The following is a 20,432-nucleotide window of genomic DNA, read 5'->3' on the forward strand; positions in this document are numbered from 1 at the left end:
AGCAGAAGTGAAGTTTGTTGACATTCCCTAAAACTAGTTTTGGCGTTAAGCACACAAGCTTCTTGTAGAATATAATAATTGTAGAACCACAAAATAATCATAATTTAAATCGGAGATTAACTTTATTGTTAATACAGAATAAAAAGAGCATTTTAAGGCATCCACCTTCATGCATTTAAGTTAAACCGTATAACCCTAAACTTACCTAACGTGTGCTTATGCTGACTTCACACATCTGTTTCCTTCCGTTCCACCTCAAATATTCCCGTTTCGTTCCGGCAATATTCGGTTCTCTCCGGCAGATTCGACTCCGCCCGTCATCATTCGTCTGTGGACGAGTGCCTCTTGTGCTGTGCTGGAATATGGCTGAGTAGGCAGTGAGGGGATTTAGTCGGGAGGAGAGGGACGGTTTCGAGTCCGGACGGGAATGATCCCCACTAAAGCACGAGAGGAAACCGAGAAGAAACGCCATTTATGTGGGAGACGTCAACGAATGTGTTTTGGGGTGAGTTTTCAAAGTTGTCCGTGCAGAATGGAATGGACTTAAACTGGAAAATGGTGGAAGGAACAGCGTAGCTACAAGTGTGCCGAATTTAACCACATATGAAGCATACCAGATGAGCGTGCAGAACTACAGAGCCCGGAGTCGCGCATTTCACAGTTTAGTGTGTGTGTGTGTGTCTATATATATATATATATATATATATATATATATATATATATATATATATATACATGTGTGTATATATATAATGAGAGAGAGTATATACATATAATTATAATTAGTTGTACATTATCTTACATTTTAAATACGGTATCAGTGCCGTACCAGTATACTTTAAATGATAATAATGATGATGATAATTAATTATTATTATTGAAAGTTTTTCATTTTAGTATTTTTAACAGTAAACGTTTGGTTGTCTACTTTTTGGATATTTTGCTGGAATTTGAGTAACCCTCCGGGTGAATTATGATTTGCAGTGTCAGGTTTTGTAAAAAAGTGTGACACGTTATCGGTATTGTTGTAGCGACATTGGTGCTGGTTGTGGTAATCTGTATTTTAACTTCACTCGGAATCCAGAACAAATTGAGCACAGTACAGATTTGCCCTAATCTGATCTGGCCGATTTCCATGATCAGACATTTCGCCAGATACAAAGTTTGACTGGTTTACAGTTCATGAACATGTTCCTGGTAACATTGACATGTTGAGATGCCTTACGTTTTGTTTTCTCAATACCGATTAAATGGTTGAAGTGTTCAGCAATGTATATGTTATTTTATACTACTGTTATTTTATTTGCAGTTACGAAACGCTGTCTTTATAGTGTTACTGTTCTGTGTAGTTTGCAAGATTGTTGCACATGAGTCTGAAAGAGAGATACAAACGATGACGGCTATAACGTGAATGTGATTAATGCAGTTTAATGGTTAATTGTCATTCTACACAATTGAAAAGTGTTTTTATTTTTTCTAAATCGGCACTTTTTCCTGTTTTTGAGTAAAGTCGTATGAACTCTTAGCTTTCATTGTATAGTAGTTTGATGCTGCACCTATGTTGGTCTGTGTATTCTTTACTGTGTTTCTCAGTTCCATATGGAAGGAAAGTTTTCTGAAGATATACAGCCATTCCTTTTGTTTCCTTTTATCTGTGCCATTTCTCAGTACAAGATACTGAAACTATTCCTCCATAGTGTTTATGCTAGGACACTTGAGTTTCAAGTCTGAATGTTGATTGCTATTTATTGTAGCTAACAAAATACTTTGATAAACAGTACTTTTTGTGCATTTCTATATGCAACACATGTCTCAAATGTGGAGTTTTGAAAGAAACACATTTTTTTTAAATTTTAAAACATATCATATACTATACTTAGTTAAAGAAAGATCTGTTTGTAAGCCATGCTTTCAGATGGTGTTGCACTTCCTTGGTCACCTGTAAGTGAAATTGTCTCCATCCCTTCACTGGCTTCTGTGTCATCAACCACCCAGCTTAGAGCCAGCCAGCCAATGATAGCGCTGAGGTGAAATGGCAAAGGAAGTGCAAATGTGACAGACTTCCTGTGAGCAAGGCATGGGAACTGAGAACTAGAAGCTGTTTAACGATGGTCCAAATGTTTTCCGATCTATAACCTGTGCTTCTTTCAAAACTGCACCATTCAGACCGATGGAAGTGACCAAATGCATGGAATTATTTTGTTAGCTACAATTACTTTGAAGGTCATGTCTAGCTAGCTTCTAGTAATAAATACAAAATAAATCCATTCAAAATATACTATCAGCTTCTCCTGTACATTATGGATAATTAGACAACGTCATTTTTGTTTTGAAAAGCACACCTCTGAAGATGCTGATACTCTCAATAACTTCTCAAGATATATGTAAAATGCTGAAATGTTACTGACTGTAGACCGACATATCAAGTATATTTGGAGAATTCTAGTAATAATAAAAATATTATTACATATCGTTGTATAGTACTGTACAAGTTAACAAACACAGATCTGTTATGTCAGGTTTATTTGTGTTAATTGAATTGGGTTTGGCTAAATTGCCCTCTCATTTACTGGATTATCATCATTAGCATTTATTGCAAGTTGTTGAAGTGCTGGAGTTTTGGGGTCAGAACTCCTGCACTGCCTAGTTACATTTCTAATATTAGAACATTTCCTTGATTTGATACAGCCTGCCTAGTGATTGAGCAAAGGCTAGCCAACCAATAGCAACCTAGGAAACGATTTAGCATTCCCCCACTCAAGTACTGGGTTTCTTTTCGGATCACTCTTTGTTAATCGCCAGATCTGAAAAAAAACTAAAATAAAAATCGAATGCTTTTTAAATGGGCTGCACAAGCGAATGTTTCCGAGTGTGAAACAACATGCTAATCTTGAGGAGGTTCCTGGCAGTGGTGCAGCATGCCTGTGGAAGTGCTGCCAGCCACACTGGCTGCAGGTACGGTGAGTAGTCTACTATGGGATTACTGTGTGTGCAGGTTCGGGTTATTGGGGTTGGAGTGATGCTGTATTTTAATGATCTTGTGATTGGACGTGTATTTAGGGTGATGTTGGGTGCTTGTGAATTTGGAGGCTGGGGTCCTGGGTCTCCCTGTAGCAGGTCTGTTTTGTGTAATGGTACACCGATGTCTAGATTGAGAATACCATACGTATTTCTCTTGTGCTGCGTTTGAACCCAAAAAAACAAAATACAAAAGCAAAACTAATTGTCAGAGAATCAAATGTTAACACCTTGAAGGGGATTGATTTTAGCCTTTAATATATTATTATTTATTTATTTATGTGTTTATTTATACATTTTTGTAGAATTGCTTTTCCCAAAAGTAAGAAATAGTTAAAGATTGTGGACTGGGACTGTTTTAAGGAATTTGTTGAGGAATGTATATATAAATATATATAACCATTTGGATACAGTTCATGTAATCCTTTCCAAATGTTAAGAGGGTAAGTAGTTCATAAACAGCCCTTATTGCTGTGAGTAAGCCCCAGTTTTTCAGTTGATTGGCTGCACGGTGGGTCAGCACAGTGCTGTGCCAGTACAGTGTAGAGCTGAAACCCAGACATTACTTGAGACAGTCCGCCAGTACACCAAAAAGTCTTTTTAATTCATCGTTTTTTTCATGTCTCTAACTGGTAATTGCGCTGTGGATTTGTAATGTTTTTGAAATGCCCTCAAAGAGCTTTGCTTGTAGTAGGCCTACTTTTAATTGTGATTAAAAAATAATAATAATAACTTCGCTTTTGTTATCTGGGTGCATGGCGTTTGTTTTACTGTGTGTAAAATCAGCATTTAATCCATAGACAAGAGTAGAAGTTGAGAAAGTATTTCCCTAGTTTGGGAACAATCAGGGAATATATATATATATATATATATATATATAATATCATTTTTTTTTTACACACATACAGACAGCAGAACTCTGTTTATCCTCTTTCTTGGGGGGTCATTGCGTGTGACTAGAATGCTTGAATAAAATGCAGAAACTAGTAATGTAAACCAAATTAGAGTTTACTGGAGATACATGCAATACAATATATTACAAAGACAGAAGGATGTTTTAAAATGAGTTTACTTTGACAGTGTTACTCCTAGCAAAGTCAAAGTGCAATACACCTCCAACCCTGTTTCCCTAGCTTTTTCTGTACTAAAATAAATAAATAAAATACTACAAAGCTACAAGATCATAAGACATTTTATCATGGGAATAAGGTGTTCAACCCATCAGAGCTCACCATATTCCTATGAACTAAGCTGTGTGCCTAGCAGGTATAAATATCACAAGGTATTACTGCATCGCTAATTTAGGTCGGCCAGGGTGTCCTCGGCTCACCGCGCACCAGCGACCCCTGTAGTCTGGCCGGGTGCCGGCTGACTTGCCTGTAAGCTGCTCAGAGCTGTGTTGTCCTCCGACGCTGTAGCTCTGAGGTGGCTGCATGGTGGGTCTACATTGTGAAAAGAAGTGGTCGGCTGACAGCACACACTTCGGAGGACAGTGTGTGTTCGTCTTCGCCGCTCCTGAGTCAGCGCGGGGGTGGAAGTGGTGAGCAGAGCCAAAAAATAATTGGCTATTCCAAATTGGGAGAAAAAATGATTTAAAAAAAAACAATTGACGACTACTAAATTTTATAAAATGCAAAATAAATAAATAAATAAACTTTTCTTGCGTTTCAACAAAAACGTACCAGCAGAAGTGTCCGTCCGAGATGAGAACACTCTTCTGTGCGTTGGATTATAGACGTGATTTATGAGATGAGAACACTCTTCTGTGCATTTGGATTATAGACGTGATTTATGAGATGAGAACACTTCTGTGCGTTGGATTATAGACGTGATTTATGAGATGAGAACACTCTTCTGTGCGTTGGATTATAGACGTGATTTATGAGATGAGAACACTCTTCTGTGCATTTGGATTATAGACGTGATTTATGAGATGAGAACACTTCTGTGCGTTGGATTATAGACGTGATTTATGAGATGAGAACACTCTTCTGTGCGTTGGATTATAGACGTGATTTATGAGATGAGAACACTCTTCTGTGCGTTGGATTATAGACGTGATTTATGAGATGAGATCACTCTTCTGTGAGTTGGATTATAGACGTGATTTATGAGATGAGAACACTCTTCTGTGAGTTGGATTATAGACGTGATTTATGAGATGAGATCACTCTTCTGTGAGTTGGATTATAGACGTGATTTATGAGATGAGAACACTCTTCTGTGCGTTGGATTATAGACGTGATTTATGAGATGAGAACACTCTTCTGTGCGTTGGATTATAGACGTGATTTATGAGATGAGATCACTCTTCTGTGCGTTGGATTATAGACGTGATTTATGAGATGAGAACACTCTTCTGTGCGTTGGATTATAGACGTGATTTATGAGATGAGAACACTCTTCTGTGCGTTGGATTATAGACGTGATTTATGAGATGAGAACACTCTTCTGTGCGTTGGATTATAGACGTGATTTATGAGATGAGAACACTCTTCTGTGAGTTGGATTATAGATGTGATTATGAGATGAGAACACTCTTCTGTGCGTTGGATTATAGACATGATTTATGAGATGAGAACACTCTTCTGTGCGTTGGATTATAGACGTGATTTATGAGATGAGAACACTCTTCTGTGCGTTGGATTATAGACGTGATTTATGAGATGAGAACACTCTTCTGTGCGTTGGATTATAGACGTGATTTATGAAAGATGAGAACACTCTTCTGTGCGTTGGATTATAGACGTGATTTATGAGATGAGAACACTCTTCTGTGTGTTGGATTATAGACATGATTTATGAGATGAGAACACTCTTCTGTGCGTTGGATTATAGACGTGATTTATGAGATGAGAACACTCTTCTGTGTGTTGGATTATAGACGTGATTTATGAGATGAGAACACTCTTCTGTGTGTTGGATTATAGACGTGATTTATGAGATGAGAACACTCTTCTGTGCGTTGGATTATAGACGTGATTTATGAGATGAGAACACTCTTCTGTGCGTTGGATTATAGACGTGATTTATGAGATGAGAACACTCTTCTGTGTGTTGGATTATAGACGTGATTTATGAGATGAGAACACTCTTCTGTGTGTTGGATTATAGACGTGATTTATGAGATGAGAACACTCTTCTGTGCGTTGGATTATAGATGTGATTTATGAGATGAGAACACTCTTCTGTGCATTTGGATTATAGACGTGATTTATGAGATGAGAACACTCTTCTGTGTGTTGGATTATAGACGTGATTTACGCCGAGGTTTTGCATCTTCTTGCTGTTGTTAAAGTACAAGGTTATATGAATGAATACAACATACAGCAGGTTTGGTCAAATTGAAAGGTTGTCCCGTCTGCAGTTAAAGTGAGGACAGTAAAGTAACCTTTGGCCCAGCCTGGTTTCTAAGCTGTTGATCTTGTACTCGTTGGAGCAGGCTGTATTGATCCTGAAGACAGGCTGCCATGAAAGGGTTGAATTGAGGTTGTGCTGCAGCTTGCAGTCCCACAGAATGGCTGCTGTGTGGGGGAGAGAATATTGACTAGAGCATCTATGAGCTTGAAAACATGTCATCTAGGATTCCTAATACCTCATAAACTCTTTAGCTGGCATTTTTCAGTGTTATGGAAAATCCTCAGGCATTAATGACCAGCACCCTTCACTTTGACCTGTGACCTAAGATGGCTGCCACATTGAGGTGACTTTCTGGACTCTAAAGACCAAATGCTTCATGATATTGGCTTCATGCTCACAACTGTATACTGTGATTCACTTTGTCAAGTTAAAAACGAGCCCCTTTGTGCCATTTATTTTAAAAAACTGCCACCACAAACCATTGTAGCTCGTGACTTCATATTGGCACGGCTGTGTGAACCGTGTGAATGCACTGTGGCAGAGTATCGCTGCCTCCTTGTCAGTTTCTCCTGTATAGCGAGAACGGCTCCATTAGCACACGGCTCCGTTAACTGGGTGGTCCAGTCAAAATGAACCCTTCACTGCTGCATTGTTTGAACTTCTATTATGCCCCTGGGAATGCTTTGTTTTATTTCACAAAAAGCACCCATTTCTAGTTATTTCTAGTTAGTTAAGTGTTTTTTTCCTTCAGCAATTCCTAAAGCCACTTATAACGTAACTTTTTCTTTGTGTACTTCCTTATAAACAATAAGGCTAACATCTGTGTAATGTTCCCTCAGATTTCACTATTTGATCATTTGGTTCAGTCATGATTAGGACATGCATACAAGCATTATATTTTACTGCCTAAGGGCCCTCCGCTAATTCACTGCTTATTCATGAGTAAGCTGATGGTGAACTAAAAGGAACGCAGCATTTGGTATAATATCAACAATGGATAAGTAAATATGTAGCAACATCTGAAAATGTTCCAAACGGAATAGATTTAAACAAGACTGTGCTGCATATAAACTGCTTTAGCTGACGAACCATGTAAATGATGCCTTGAATGTTTTAGTGCGCGGATGAGCATGGGTTTGTCATGAAATAGTCTTTCAAAATGGATATTCGCATATTCCTTCATTTTGAGTCGGCTGGAAAACAAAAGCATGATTCATACCATATTAGTCTTTTCAGTATTACAATGTGTGCTGCGTGTTTCAGACCTCTTCATGCCCTCTTCATTCCCTTGCCTGAAATCTTTCTGATGGTAAATCCTGTTCTACAGAAGAATCAAGTGGTTCTTTTTTTAATACATTGTAAGCAGCGTTTGTTTGAATATTTAAATATTTTTCCCAGGACTAGTTTATTAAGAATTTAAGTTAATATTTATGATAACTAACTTCAGAAACTTTTGGAGTATCTTGTATCTTGTTTGAACTGGCAGTTGAAACTGAATCTGTTTAGCCCAGATCAAAGAAGAACTGGGGGAACACACGAAGTTAACCGTAACCAGTATTTTAAGCGCAGTACAGTAACCAGGACCAGAGGGAATTAAGTGGAGATAGAGCAAGGAGAGAGGGAAGGAGACGCTTCTCCACACAGTGAAGTGGCGAGGGGATGGAATGGGCTACCTAGTTATGTTGCTGAATCACTGGGATCCTTAACAGTACAAGGAACAGGGTGAGCACACAGTAGCTGTGCCTGGGGAGGTGGGTATCTAAAACCTGCTAATCCTGCTGTCAGCGGGCTGGGATAACTCCATGATCGCCTCCTGTCCTGCTCATTTGAATGTGCAGCCTGTTGTAAGGTGCTGTTGAACTGTTCCTGACCTCCTCACACCAATTCTGATCACTAATCCCTCCATCATGCCAGCAGTCCTGCTAGCCAGGCTGTCCAATCAAACCAAAGCCAGTCTACCACTGCCGCAACACAATGAGCATAGTCAAGCATATTAAAGATCATATTCTGCTTTCTTTTTTTCAAAATTTGGCATTGATTTTCACCCAGTATTCAATTGAAGTGCATGGCTCTGCTCCACTGCAGTGTATACATGCTGCTCTCCATTCAAATTCTCTTTTCTTGGTAAATCTTGAAGAAAAATAAGTTTGATCTGCTTTGTTCAGGATTTATTCACGCAAAAGTAATCTGTACTAAATCCGCCCCATAACAGCACTGTGTTGATTTTGAATGGGTAAACTAGAATAGCTCCTTGCACCTGCTTCCTTCTCCCTGAACATCAGTAATTAGGAATTTGAAGTACCCCGAGCTAGCGCAGTACCGCACATCGTATCTAGCATGTGTGTTCATCATCACGTTTGTCTGTATGAAAGATGATCACAGTATGTTAAACGTGTATTTAATTGATTGATATTGTTTTCATACCATGTGTAAAATTGCCTCTTGCACTCTTTTCCGTGCTTCACGTCCCGTTGAAGGAACGCAGCCGGCACACCTGAGCTGCTTCTGGGAGTTGGAGTCCTTGTAAAAAATAACAACCAATTCAGAGTGTTTTTAAATAAGGAAATATTCAAAATCCTTGCCCTTTAGTTTACTTAAAAGAACTCAAACTCCCGAAGCTTGACGCGTTTTACCCGTGTGAACGAACGCTAACCAAACCATGTCTAGCCCGAAACAGATTTTCAAAGTGATTTTGCTGGGAGTGTGTGGGATCCAATGCGTTTGAATGGGCCCTTATATACTATGGGGTTCACATCTCGCAGCTCATGGCTTTGAAAGGAGGTCAGATTGACTTGTTTCAGCTCGTTTTAATATTACTCTCTCAAATTCAGCTAGTTTTAGGGTATCCATTTTATTTTGCACCAGTGTAGAGGTGTGCAGGATTCTGTGAAGGAGAAGCATACGGTCTTACTCATGGCTGTGAGCAGGGGTTCAATCTGGGCAGTACGTACATTTACACAGACTGAGAATGCCAGGGGCTTACCAAGAAAAACAGGGCATAGCTAACCAGGGGGGCAGAATTCTCCTTTAAAAACTGCGAACAGATCCTTTTGTGCTCTGCAGGGATATGTTGGGGCATGTCTATTGAAATGGAAAGGGGGGAATCTAGAAGTCTGATTCTTTAACTCCTGGTTATTGGTGCTGTATTATAGCAATGAGGGGGTTTCAAAAGTAACTTTTGTCTTTTGACATTTTAACATGCATCTAGAGAACAGCTTTTCCAGTTGTGAAGAAACTTGGTAAGGGTGTTTCTTCAGCTCAAGTTAGTAAGCATTTCAGAGGGATACATGTAGTGATGGATGGAGCTAAATATTCCTAAATCTTTCCTAAGTCTTGATTGTAGCATTTTAAAACCTGTGGTATTACACTAGGTTAAGAAGGTTCCCAGCTTCCTTTTAGGAAGTCTGTTCCTGCTTTACTTCCTGGGTTAGCTAGGTTTCTTCTGGGTCGTGTTAATCCAGTTGTCATGAAACTTGGTATTAACAGTTTTAAGCATACTTTATTAAGAATATCAGATTCCGTCTATCTGTCTGTATATCTGTCTGTATGTCACAGTTCACACACTAGGGATACAATGGTATGATTTCCCAAACCGAAGCCTACATTTGCATGAAATTCCAAACTGAACCAAAGCACACTTTTCTGCATATAGATGGTTCATATTAACATCCCATAATAATCAATATAGCGACACATCAAAAGTTATGACAAGACTTTCATGTTTGATTCTGACAGTAGGGATAACAGTTTTATACTGCCCATAGTCTGGGTGTTCAGAAGTCAAGGTTTTTTTTTCAGGTTTGTAAAACAGTTTAATGCTGAAAAGTGCTGTCCTAGTACGAGCACACCTGCGTACCCCAACCTAAACCTTTTGTTATAAAATGCATTCGAAGTGAAGCTGTTTCTCAGTTAAAAAGGTTGAGTATATTGCGTCTGTTAAATGACTCTGTGTAGACCTCATAACAAATGTAATAATGATGCTAAACTGATTAAAACAGTGCAAAAGTATTGAAAGAAAATAAAAGGTTAGTCGAGGCCCTGAACCATTGTGAAGCTGGAAAAGAAGTGAAAGGGATGCTGCGGACAAAATAGTGGTACTTGCTTCCTTACTTAAACAGAGTGCTGTCATTTGTTAAAGGCAAGCATACAACATCCCCCAGCAGTTGCTGCCGACATTCTCTGTCTGTGTTGTGAAGACTTGCCCGCACATTGAGACTGCACGTTCTACATCCACTGAATTGGTTGGAAGTGTAAGGCAAAGCTTTGCCAAGTCATACAGATGTGGAAATCGATTGGAAACAGGCCCAAAACTTGGTTACCCAAGGGCATCTGGCATTATTTAATAAAGGCCATATACGCAGCACTTCGTTGATGTTTGTCCCATTCACGAATTTATTTTATTGGTACCGAGTCAAAAGAAATAATACATGCCTATTCGGGTCTAAAATTCTAACTGCGTTTAAAAAGTAAGCAGCAGATTGTTTGGAGCGAGGAGGCTGTGCTAGATCGTACCTGTAGTGCTGATTTAACTTGGCTGCAACCGACAGGAATACTTTGTGTCCTGCGCTGACTCTCCAGTTTCTTTTCTGAAAGCTGTTTATTTTACGTTCTGTTCAGCAGCCTCTGTAGTAGCCTTTCGTTTAATGTGTGATTCTGAAGATAAACGGCGATCGATTTGTATTTTCTCCAAAGTCGCATTACAAGATGTGAAAAACAATTACCTCCATCTGCATGTACATTTCTTGACCCGATCCTCAGCCAAAATATACTTATTGTACTTTGCTTTGTCTTCCATTTTTGGTGTTTTACCTCCAATGCTGAAAACTATTTAGCAACCTAAATCAAAATAACAATGCAACACTGACTTTGTCCCACCTCCTACTGTACTGTACAGGTCACAGAAAAGCCAGTACAGACGCACTGATAGGCTGAGTAAAACATTGTTGTAATGTGAACAGTAAACAAGAAAGTTAACCAAAGGGCGATATTTTTTATTTTTTTATTTTGCCAAAGTGCAATGCACACAGGACGGCGAAGTAATAAAAAGAAGCCTATCTACAGAATTAAGATAGGTAGTTTGCAATCGCTTGCAGTGTGCAGTAGTTCATTTAAACATTTTTATTTATTTTTTCTCTCAATACTAGTCCGGTATGCATTGTCCCTAAGAGGTGAATTTTGCGGTGATCCCTCAGTTTCCCGATTTCCACGAAATCACGAATTAGGTAAACCCATAGTTATCAGTTAAAAAAACGACGTGCATAATACTGGTATGTGCCATTCTCATGGCTGCACAAATGCAGTTTGTTTTATCCATTCTAAACTTTCATTTTGGTTTTACAAAAAAAACAACTGGACGTCAAAACAGCTGAAAGAACTGATCATAACTGACTTGCGTCCCTAATTGAGGATCTCAGATGCTGGGGGGGTGTACGCTTCTGTCTGTCTGCATGTCACGCTTACATTTGTGCATATGTCTGGATAACCGCTTATCCAATTTAAAACATGAAACTTGATATTCAACTGTGATTAGTTGCCATTTCTTATTTATATACTATTCTGTGTGTTTCTAAGTGTTTGGTGGCTACCTCTCATCAAGTTGAGTGTATTTCTCGCACACTGTTTGCTTTGTCGGACCCGCGTTGTGGTTTATAGAGAACCTGTTGTGGTTTGTGATTGACATGCAGAGTGGGAGATCTACACTCTCAGCACAAGATAAGTGTAGTTGCTGCTAATGGGTCGCAGTGCTGAAGTGACTTATAATGTACATGTCATGGTCCTCCACTTGCAGTACCGAGGGCTCGAATTATATTGGATTTACAACCAGGGCGGGGGATGGAGGTTACTGACATGTGTTTATTTATCTTTTAGGTTCTGTCTTTTGACTGGGAGTCCTGGACAGGATTTTCAGTTTTCGAGGGAGACTGATAAAAACCAGCTCATCCACACTGTCAGATTGGAAGCAGCCTTTTCAGTTCTCTTGGAAGTCGGATCTGTGCCGGTTTGAAGGCACATCGGATTATGTTGGTCAAGCTGCCCCTTTGTTCTATAGTCTGGTTGAACCGGGGGTTTAAACGGAGGGGAGTGCTTTTGACCATGGGCCTTGGGCACCACTGAACAACTGAGGACAGCACCAGCAGCATGTTGCTTACTTTAGGGTGACTTTGTCAGTACTATAAACACTGGTATTTACAGACACATCAGAATGGCTGAAGCTTTTCAGTACCGTGCGCTCTATGAGTACAACAAAGATCGTGAAGAAGACATCGATCTAATGCCGGGGGACATTCTGACAGTTAACCAGGCATCCCTGCGCTCTCTGGGCTGCACAGAGGGTGACGAGCAGCATCCGGAGCACATTGGATGGATTGTGGGACTCAACGAGCGCACCAAACAGAAAGGAGATTTCCCAGGGACCTACGTGGAGTATCTGGCCCCAGTCGTGGCCCCGCCCCCCAACAAACCACGGCTGCAGAGACCCCTCCCTGCAGCCCCTGGGACTGGTCCCCTGCACCCAGACTCCACCTCCGAGTTTCAAGGTAAGATTGCTGGCCCCTTGCACCCAGACTGCACCACAGAGTTGCAAGGTAGGATTGCTGGCCCCCTGCACCCAGACTGCATCTCAGAGTTGCAAGGTAGGATTGCTGGCCCCCTGCACCCAGACTCCACCTCGGAGTTGCAAGGTAGGATTGCTGGCCCCCTGCACCCAGACTGCATCTCAGAGTTGCAAGGTAAGATTGCTGGCCCCCTGCACCCAGACTTCACCTCTGAGTTGCAAGGTAAGATTGCTGGCCCCCTGCACCCAGACTGCACCTCCGAGTTGCAAGGTAGAATTGTTGTAATTCTCTGTTTGGTGGTATTCCTGATTAAAGCTGTTCCACACCTCGAGCCCTCTTGATCACCCATTTACAGACTAATAATAATGATCGGTGCTGTTTACAATACAGGCAGGGGCTAATCCTCCCTACTGATATATACATACTACAAAGTAAGCGAAGTTTGGAAGCAAGAAATGATTTACAGAAGGACTGGGTGTGTTGCTTAATCATCTTTGCTTTATGTAAAGATGTTAATGAGGACACAGTCTTGCAAGTACAGTGGTACTCCAAACCCTCTTCCCTCCAATGTGGAATGGCTGGGTTTCACCAGATTTCTTAATGTTACCCTCTGGCTAAGGACTGCAGGACAACACTGCATTGAACATTGTGCCAGTCTTAGCAGTCATCATTCAGGGAACTAGTTTTTGGGGTAAAATAGAAAAAAAAAGTTACACCCAGTCCATCAGCATTGGTAATAAGTGGGTTATATTTGGGGTACCACTGCAGTCATTGCTTCCAAAGCTTTGCCCTGTAGTGAACAGTAATGAGTACACTGAAGAAGGCACTCTCTGACTCGGCACGTTGAAGTAATGGATGTCACCTAAAGCCCTGTAATCTGTTTTTAAATACCAAGAATATTTTCAGCACATTCGGTTTTAAGAGGGGGTAGCTTGCATCCACAAGATAACGCTGAGATCTCCTTGTTCTGGGAGGAGAGACGGGGGCAGGAGTTTGTGCAGTTGCAGATTTGGGTGATACAGTGGCTGAGCTGGTACCTGACTCTTAATCGTTGCTCTGTCCTCCAGGCTGCCTTGCATCCTTCACCCCCCTGTAGAGCAGGTCTGCTGGAGGGGAGTCAGAGTTGACCTCAGTCCACAGCTTCTTTGACAGCTTCCTCAGTTCAGCTGTCAATCCATTGATTACAATGGTTGCCATTACATTCTCTGTTTCTCCAATTGCTGTAGGGACTTTGTTTATGAGGCCAGACCCCTAAAGAAAAAGAACTACTGTTATTCTAATGAATGTGAGAGGTCACTATATTGGTATATGAACTGCAAAGTGATGTAGTGTGTGCAGGGTCCGCAAATCTTTACTGTAATATTTTCCGTATACAAGTAAATTATGTGCATAGACATTCTTATGAGAGCCAGGCCTAGCTGAGAGGCTCTGAGTGAGAAGGCCTGTCAGAACGGAATGGTGTATACTGCAGTCAGGAAATGAAGCACACGTTGTATATATTAGTGCATGGACAAATATTCCATCAAATACTGCTTGAAATGTATCCACTGGCAAAAATGACTCTTCATATTCATTGGTGTGTCCAAATTTATAAACGGCTGCTGAAGACATCGCCATCTGTGGGATCAGTCATTGCTATGGAACAAATACTGCTCGGAAACGAAGGGCACATGAGTTTATCTTCAAACTAGGAACTTTGGGACCTCTTGGAACGAACATTCTATTCTGACATAATCATGACATCATCTACAGAATTCTTGAAAAATAACAAGTTTACTGCGCTGTGTTGACTTTTCTTTCTACACAGCTGGGCTTTTGTCCGAAACATCCTGAAATAATGTATTTTTTAATCGTGTACATTTTTATTTTTGTACACTGCAGTTTATACCTTTTGAATGGAAGTATAACTGAATTTTCCAAAAAAAGTTTATTTTTTTTTATTTTTTTTGGATGTTCCTAAACTAAAACCTTTAATTAACGGTTTAAATTCAAATTTTCCTCAGCAATACAGTGTGACTGTGCACAGGGAACGTCCGAAATAATGCCAGGCAATATTTCAACATCAGATTGTTCAGAAACTGATGGAATTTGTGGCTGAATTCGACTTTCCCACTCAACGGTGTGTAGATGATTGTGCCTGTGTTGCCAGGAAATGCAAATGAAAACCAAATACGAATAATGCTATAGTTATTTTTTTAGGTTGGATCATCCTCAAAGACCTCATTCTGAAAAGAAATACATAGTTTCCGAATCTCATTAGCTAGTTATTAGCTGGTGTCCGTTGTGCAAACATTTCAAATCAGTTGGAGCTATACTTAAGACTCTGGTGATGTATATTGAAATAACACAGTGCTGCTGTAATTGTGGGCAGGTCCCTTCATTAGCTGGAAATGAGAACAACTCTGTCTTGGGTTTTCTTTTGCCCGCAACCACTTACGCAGCACAGACGTGTTTTTTTTGTTTTTGTTTAATGCAACATTTATCATAATAATATATCAAAGTACCACATGCGAAGGAAAAATGTATGGTGTGAAAGATGTCTACTACACAAAACGAAAGCAAGTTCCTTCCTAATGGAAAATTAGACTGACCATGTTTGTCACTCAGACTAGTGTGTTTCCACACGGCGGTAATACAGCTTACACAACGCTTCACTGGGCATGCGCCAGTACGTTTGAGTACATGTGAGGGTACGTTAGCTCAGAAGAGATGCTTGAGAACAGTGATTTTGGACATAGCAGTGTGGCATTATGCAGATGTTTGGGCGCATACTGATTTATTATACAATGACCAAATACATTCAGAACAGCAAATTGGGATAGTTTTATTTTCATGTAGTGCCGATGTACCCTTTAATAGGCCTTAATAAATATGTTGGTTTTCTGTAACTCCTTATTACCCTTCATTTTCACCTCAACCCAAATATTTATTCTGGCTGGAGATGAAATCCCCTGCAAATGGGATATACTGCAGTGCAGGGGGTCCTCCGTACGCATGTCACATTTCACAAGTGTTTTCCATATATCTGGAGAATCTATTATCCAATTGTTATGACGCTTGGTATTAACATTATTTAGTTAAACTTTTGAGTATCAGATTTTGGGGATATAGGGGTCTGTACTCCAGTACATAGCAAAATAATCAAAATCTCCTACAGTACCTAGCGACGCAAATTCAGAAAGCTGAGATTAAACACTTATTTAAAGATTAACCCTGGTGCAAAATATAAACCGACAACTTTCAAACTGGGGGAGTAGGTGTGGGGAGTGTCGCAGAACTTCAAACAAACTTTACTTGAGTTCCTGTTCTGTTGGCTGAACAGGTGTCTTTTTTCCATTAGGGTTGTGTTCCAGGAATAGTGACCTCAGGCTCAGTTGAGATAATGCTCTGAAGCGGTTGCTTGTAGCAGGACGTGCATTTTGATGGAATTGCAGTCCAGCAATTTGCAGGGCCTGTCGTTACCAAACATGGGCTCTGCTGTCTAGAGAAGTGAAAATGAATGACTGTGCTGAGCAAACACTGGATCCATCTTCACCTGCTCACTGCCCACCTTCACTCTGCATTTCATTTTTGTTGAATTCTGCCAAAACTCCTCTTGAAGCAGGAATTCAGCTGTAGAAAGCCCAAACAGGGTGTGAATTTGCACACTTTAGCATGCATTCTTAAAACTCTGCGAAGGGAGAATCAGGGTTATTCAGTTTCTGTTTTTTTTTTTTTTTTAAATAATAAAATCATGTGTTGGCAATCCAACTGCTGCTAAATCTGCTCTGAAATAATCTGACTTATTACATGCTGGATTGTAGTTTGAAAAGGCCTCTCTCTTCATCAACGCAATCAATCTCACCTGGGGCTGCAAGTCTTTCATTGATTTATGTGTTGTAAGAGATCCAGGCAAACATAAAGGGAAAGTCATTTCTCTTAACCAGCTCACAGCATGTTTAGCCAAGGCTTGATGCTCACATGTGCTGGCATGTGATTTATTCTATTATATTTCAAAAAACTAAAATGGCTGACTGTCCTAGAAAGACCTTTTTGTATTGCCATAGGGACCAGTCTCCTCAAGAGATGGATACTCATACACCTGTGTTAACCTGTATACAGTACTGTGTATAATACTGTAGAAACTGTACATACTTTAGATGATGATAATTTACATAGAAACCACATTTTGTTGTTCTATCAGTTTGCTGTTTAGATGCATGTAAACCTTGTTAAATTGATTCATTCTAACAAAATACCACCAGTGAGTGTACAAAAGCTGTGCCATATTTAAGTAGAAGGATACCTTTTACAATTCCCAATTTCCAGACTCTAGATGTATGACATATTAAAAGCACAAGTATGTATCTGCTGGCCCTTTTGAGTTCTGGGGTGCTGAAGGAATGCCGTTTCTGGCCTGACGTCCACTTTGGGGGCTCATAACTGGGTTCCCATTTACCCTGACACTGACCTTCACTGTGTTAATGACCTGCAGTGACCTGCAGTAACTAGAGAGAAGGTGCTAACTGCAGTGGTTCAGGAGTTCTCTCAAGTTCAGTACAATTGTTACAAGATATCACATTATTTTTTACATTTAATTACATTATTTTTTACACATTATTTTTACATACAATTACCCATTTATACAGCTGGGTTTTTACTGGAGCAATCTAGGTAAAGTACCTTGCTCAAGGGTACAGCAGCAGTGTCCTCCACGGGGATTGAACCCACAACCCTCCGGTCAAGAGTCCAGAGCCCTAACCACTACTCCACACTGCTGCTGCATTAGTTGATTAACCTGTAGAGTAAATCGGTAAATTCATCCGTGCACATTTTTAATAAAGGTAGCGATCTTATAGCAGCTGCATGTAATACTAAAAATCAATAGAATCTTCAATTTATTATTTTTCTTAGTAAATGTCTCTCTTTGTATTTGTACTGCGCTATTGAGATGTTCTTGTGCAGGCTCTGTGGGCACAAAGTGAATAAACTAAACTTCAAAGAACAAAACAAACAATTTTTTTTTTTAATATCCCATTCTGTTGACAGATTACATAGATATCAAGGACTTTTTATTTTTTTTTAAACAAATGATTTGCGTAAAAGAGTAATGGTAAATTAAAGCCTATACATAATTGATTTACACTTATGCATTCTGTGAATTAATTTTGAAAAAAAAACAAACCTTCCTTTTAAAATCATGTTATACGTATTCAGTCGCCGAAACCAGGAGGTCCCCGGTTCTAATCCCTGCTCGGTCACTGACTCACTGTGTGGGACCCTGAGCAAGTCACTTAACCTCCTTGTGCTCCATCCTTTGAATTAGACTTAAAACAGCGGAGGTCCTATTGCAGGTCACTCTGCAGCAGGTGCAGATGCAGCGTTTAACCCCAGCCTCCAAGTCGTTTTGGATAAAAACCTCTACTAAATGACCAATTCATTTCTAACACTGGCTTTGATGGGCTTATTCCCGGCGTGTAGGATTCTCCAGACAAACTCAAATACCGTTACAGGCAGATTTAGAGAAATGAGAACTCAGTATTAGAGTAACAGAACCACACAGTATGATTACAAACACCATCAAATAGTAAGGGACATTTTAAAAAATAAAGAAAGAAATGACTGTCCAAGGCCAGCATTATAATAAAAGGCCCCCTATTGACACCATGTTTTGTATATTGCCACTTCCATTGATAACATTGAGACATCTAGCTGACCCGTTAGTCATTGAATGTATGCAGTTTCTTGTAGTGTTTGTAATTGTAGCTGTACTGTGGAGCCTTCAGGGTTCCCATTGTTATGAAGTACAGTCTCGGCTTCACTCGTTGTTTACAGACACAGGACCCCTTTATATTTTGCTGACGGCACTTGGTAAAAATCCAACTTGGTATTTATTTAATATCTCCCCAGTGATATACGCAGGTACCCACATGTCACGCTTACAGAGAACCGCTTATCCAGTTGCAATAGAACTTAAAAAGCATTGTATGAATGTGAAATCACAGAAAGTCTGAAGTAACAAACTGTAGTTCATATTCACTTTTGTATTTCATTTTCTGTCATCACATCAAGGGGAATTTTAAAGCACTTGTTTTAAGTTCGCTCTCTGAATTTAGCTCTCTGAATCTTATCTGCTTGCATATTTAACGGCACTGCGACCGGCAGTAATCTGCTTGAAAGTTTTCCCTACATGCCAGGAAACAGTTAAAGCAAAGATAAGAGACCTGCTCCCCTCTGGAGCCCCAGCAAGCCCCTACTGCTAACCTCCCCAAGCTGCCCCTGTTTCTATGGCTGGGCTTAATCTCTCTCAGTAATTTCTCATTTCCAAGACCCCCTGGCTCCCTGCCAGCACGATCTGGGAGAAGAGAAAGCTGTATGTCAGGTTGGGGAGGGGGGATTTTGCTGAAACATCACATTCCAAGCTGATCACATGACTGCTTCAGTATTTGCCTTGTATTCATTTACATTAGTCAGGGGGAGGCTGCCTTGTTACTTTTCCAAACCACAAAGTTCCTAATTGCACCTAAAAATGCTGCAGAAGTGTATTAAGGATGTGTTCTTAGAGGAGAGGATAGAGGGATCCGGTATCTTAGAACCACCTTTTGTTTCTTTAAACTACCTTTGTAGTCTTGAAAACTAGTGGATTTGACATTTAGCAGAGCCTATTAAAAGGCATCTCCATAAAACCCCTGTGTTGTACTTCTTGGAAATGGAAATGGATGGCTGCTCCCATTCTATATGTGTGGTTATCCTCTCATTGTGACGTGCGTGCGTCACTCTACATTTTTCAATATGTCTGTAAAACTGCTTAATACATTGTGATGAAACTTTGTTTTAAAAGTTATTGGATATATGTTGGGATCTCTTTGTCTGTACATCCGTCCATCAGTATGTCACACTGACACTTTTACATGCATCTTGAGAACACAACAAGTTTTTCCACATGCTGTACACCATGCATTTTAATATACTTCAACAGGAAACACCTCATCTAGGTCTTAAATACCAGTTTCCAGTTTTCATGAAGCTGTTGTCTGTGTTATTCTATTCTGTACATATGCTTGTCATAGTCTTCAACCGTTTCTTCATCTGTCTCTGTAATTTTGAATTTAGAGCTGTGACGGAGGTAGCTGTTACTGACAAACTTGTTACCGTACTTTTAAATCTACTCCTTGTGGCAGCACCAAATAAGATTAAAAACATGCATGCCAACTTTGTTTTGAGTAACACTTTATATAGCTTACATTTGCCGTTTTTCTGCTTGAAAGATATTTGGTCCAGGTTTTTGTATGTTGCACAGTTAGCAAACTAGTCTCGCTCTGCAGCTTGTTTTGAAAAGGGACGGTCTCTTCACTGAGGCAAGAAAAGAGCGTTTGTTTAGCTTGACCTCGTTTCAGACACTCCTGCGAGTTTGACAAGCTCTTTGACTGTGTGGTATCCAGTTCTCTCTGGTAGATCAGCGCAGTCACCTCTCTGTGTGCTAGATCAGAGGGTGTGTGTCTGAAGTAATAAAGGCTTTGT

The 20,432-nt window shown here is 40.0% G+C and overlaps 1 protein-coding gene across 3 annotated transcripts in view; it reads left to right on the forward strand.

Annotated features, from left to right (window-relative positions):
* The first annotated feature begins 327 nt into the window (after positions 1-327).
* Positions 328-20,432, forward strand: part of LOC117428991 (phosphatidylinositol 3-kinase regulatory subunit gamma-like) — a 55,320-nt gene continuing 35,215 nt past the window's right edge. For 2 of the 3 annotated variants that reach the window (XM_059014004.1, XM_059014005.1), the window contains exons 1-2: positions 328-505; positions 12,247-12,914. In XM_059014004.1, the coding sequence (XP_058869987.1) occupies positions 12,581-12,914 (334 nt within the window). In that variant the 5' untranslated portion in view covers positions 328-505; positions 12,247-12,580. The remainder of the gene's footprint in view (positions 506-12,246; positions 12,915-20,432) is intronic. The other variant, XM_059014006.1, reaches the window with a different exon arrangement.

Source organism: Acipenser ruthenus, chromosome 47 (genome assembly GCF_902713425.1).
Source record: "Acipenser ruthenus chromosome 47, fAciRut3.2 maternal haplotype, whole genome shotgun sequence".
Lineage (NCBI taxonomy): Eukaryota > Metazoa > Chordata > Actinopteri > Acipenseriformes > Acipenseridae > Acipenser > Acipenser ruthenus.